Below are 2,830 nucleotides of genomic sequence, written 5' to 3'. Positions count from 1 at the left end.
ATGGGGAGCGGAAAACAGCTCGCTGCCCCCGAGGCTTCTGGGAAATGTAGTCCGCGTGGCTCCGCCCCTTTCGGCCGAGTTCTCTGATTAGCCGTAAGCCAGCTGCCCCTGAACCATTCCCCCGGTGTCCATAGTAACAGGGCTCCCTTCTCCACCCTCTGCACTCGCCCCTGCTGGATCCAACCCCTGCCTTCTGTCCGGGATAGCCAGGACTTGAAAAAGACGTGGACGTGGGAGGAAGAGATGATGCAAAAGTTACCTAAAAATTGGGGCGGAGAAAAGAGGCTACAGTTAAGAAGTCGAGCAAGCTGCAAAAGTAACAACGGAAAAATTGGGAGGTCCAGTGAGTGCCCTGTTCCAGGGCGAAGAAGCAAGACTTTGCCCTTCTCTGATTCAGGAAGGTGCTAGACAAAAACATGGAATTCATTTCCCCAACAGTGATTATAATCTTAGGTTGTGTTGCTGTTTTATTATTTCTTCAGTGGAAGAACTTGCGTAGACCCCCGTGCATATCGGGCTGGATTCCTTGGATTGGAGCTGGTTTTGAGTTTGGAAAAACCCCTCTAGAATTTATAGAGAAAGCAAGAATCAAGGTATGTGGCCTGAGCACATGGGGTTTCCGGAAGAGATAATGTATTCTTTTTTATTTTCTTTCGTTACATCTCAAATGCAATGTTAGAACGTGGGGAACCTACCTACTGCCCTCAGTTAAACGATCTAGCCATTTATGAGTAAGTTAACTAACAATCAACTGTCTTATGCAAGATTTTTCTAAAGAAATAGGTTTTTATGAGTTGTGAAATATAAGACAGCTTGTCAGTACCTTTTTGGAAGTAGAAATTAATTTAAAAGTGCTAGTTACTTCATCATAGATTAAAAATCCAAAGTGTATATATATATTAACTAAATTCAATGATTGGGAAGACAGAAGTGTAATATAATTAATTTCGATTTATGAAAACACTTAATAAGTTGAGTATCCAAACCAAGATTAACACCAGGCAGTTGTAAAAATGGCTTGCAAACTTGGTTTTTACAAATAGAGTGGGCACTGTATTTTCGGCTGGTGTTATTTGATTATGGTGAGGTCCATTTTCACTGCACACTAAGGATATTAGTAATCACTGTTGTTGTACATGTTTTTGTCTTTAAAATCACTTTTAAATATATCTTTCAAAAATAGTATATAGGTTGCTGCTAACTTTTTTCTTTATTTCAAACAATGCTTCAATTAACAGTCTTGTGTGTATGTTCCTGTGTGTTTGCACTGTTTGTACTTTTTGCACTTACCTGATTGTTTCATCTGAATAAATACCTAAATGTGAGACTACCTAAAGGACATTAAATTGTTTATATTATTGTGTTGCACCTAGGGATTATGTAACAATTAAAGAATTATGTAAGAATCCTTTTTCTTTTCCTTTGAGTGTAGGAGATTTCCTGACTCTCATATTCTGGCCCATACTAGGTACCATAATTCTTGCTAGTTTGATAGATGAAAAATACTATCTTTTAAAGAAATACATCTTTGTCTTCTGTAGCCTTCCTTAGATATATGATTTTGATAAGTCTTTAGGAATGTTTCTGAAAGCTTGTCTCAGAAAGTCAAGCAAGGTCACAAAGTTTATTCTGTTTTCTTGTAAAAGGTTTATAGCTTTGTATTTTACATTTAGGTCCTAAAGCCACTTAGAGTTAATTTTTTTGTAACGTGTACAGAAAGGATGAGTTTCATTTTTTTTCCATCTCCATGTCCAGTTGTTTCCGTATTATTTCTTCAAGGACTTTCCTTTCCTCACTGAATTGCCTTTTGCAGCATTTCAAAGATTAATTGACCATATATGTGTAGATCTATGTCTAGCCTTTCTATCCTATTCCATTGATTAAATGCCCACTCCTTTGTTAACACTAATACTACAGTTTTATAGTAAATCTTTAAAACAGGTAGTGAAAATTGTTTGAATATTTTGGCATTGATGTAGCATTCAAGATTCAGTTCAGTTCAGTTCAGTCACTCAGTTGCGACCCCATGGACTGCAGTATGCCAGGCTTTCTGTCCATCACCAACTCCCCAAGCTTGCTCAAACTCATGTCCATCGAGTCGGTGATGCCATCCAACCATCTCATCCTCTGTGGTCCCCTTCTCCTCCCGCCTTTAATCTTTCCCAGCATCAGGGTCTTTTCCAATGAGTCAGTTCTTTGCATCAGGTGGCCAAAGTATTGGAGTTTCAGCTTCAGCATCAGTCCTTCCAATGAATATTCTGGACTGATTTCCTGTAGGATTGAATGCTTTGATCTCTTTTCAGTCCAAGGGACTCTCAAGAGTCTTCTCCAACACCACAGTTCAAAGGCATCAATTCTTGGGTGCTCAGCTTTCTTTATGGTCCAACTCTCACATCTGTACATGAATACTGGAAAAACCATAGCTTTGACTAGACAGACCTTTGTTGGCAAAGTAATGTCTCTGCTTTTTAATATGCTGTCTAGGTTGGTCATAACTGTTCTTCCAAGGAGCAAGCGTCTTTTAATTTCATGGCTGCAGTCACCATCTGCAGTGATTTTGGAGCCCAAGAAAATAAAGTCTGTCACTGTTTCCATTGTTCCCCCATCTCTTTGCCATGAAGTCATGGGATCGGATGCCATGATCTTCGTTTTTTGAATGTTGAGTTTTTAGCCAGCTTTTTCACTCTCCTCTTTCACTTTCATCAAGAGGCTCTTTAGTTCTTCTTTGCTTTCTGTCATAAGGATGGTATCATCTGCATATCTGAGGTTATTGATATTTCTCCCAGGAATCTTAATTCCAACTTGTGCTTCATCCAGTCGGTAATTTCAC

General features: G+C 39.1%; 1 protein-coding gene across 3 annotated transcripts in view; it reads left to right on the top strand.

Moving 5' to 3' along the window:
• The first annotated feature begins 69 nt into the window (after nucleotides 1-69).
• Nucleotides 70-2,830, top strand: part of LOC122697154 (24-hydroxycholesterol 7-alpha-hydroxylase) — an 81,282-nt gene continuing 78,521 nt past the window's right edge. The window contains exon 1 of one of the 3 annotated variants that reach the window (XM_043907653.1): nucleotides 70-593. In XM_043907653.1, the coding sequence (XP_043763588.1) occupies nucleotides 417-593 (177 nt within the window). In that variant the 5' untranslated portion in view covers nucleotides 70-416. The remainder of the gene's footprint in view (nucleotides 594-2,830) is intronic. The other 2 variants (XM_043907654.1, XM_043907655.1) reach the window with 2 other exon arrangements.

The sequence above is a fragment of the Cervus elaphus genome, chromosome 7, assembly GCF_910594005.1.
Source record: "Cervus elaphus chromosome 7, mCerEla1.1, whole genome shotgun sequence".
Taxonomy (NCBI): Eukaryota; Metazoa; Chordata; class Mammalia; order Artiodactyla; family Cervidae; genus Cervus; species Cervus elaphus.
The sequence above is the reverse complement of the archived record's forward strand: the minus strand, read 5'-3'. Positions and strand labels throughout refer to the sequence as shown.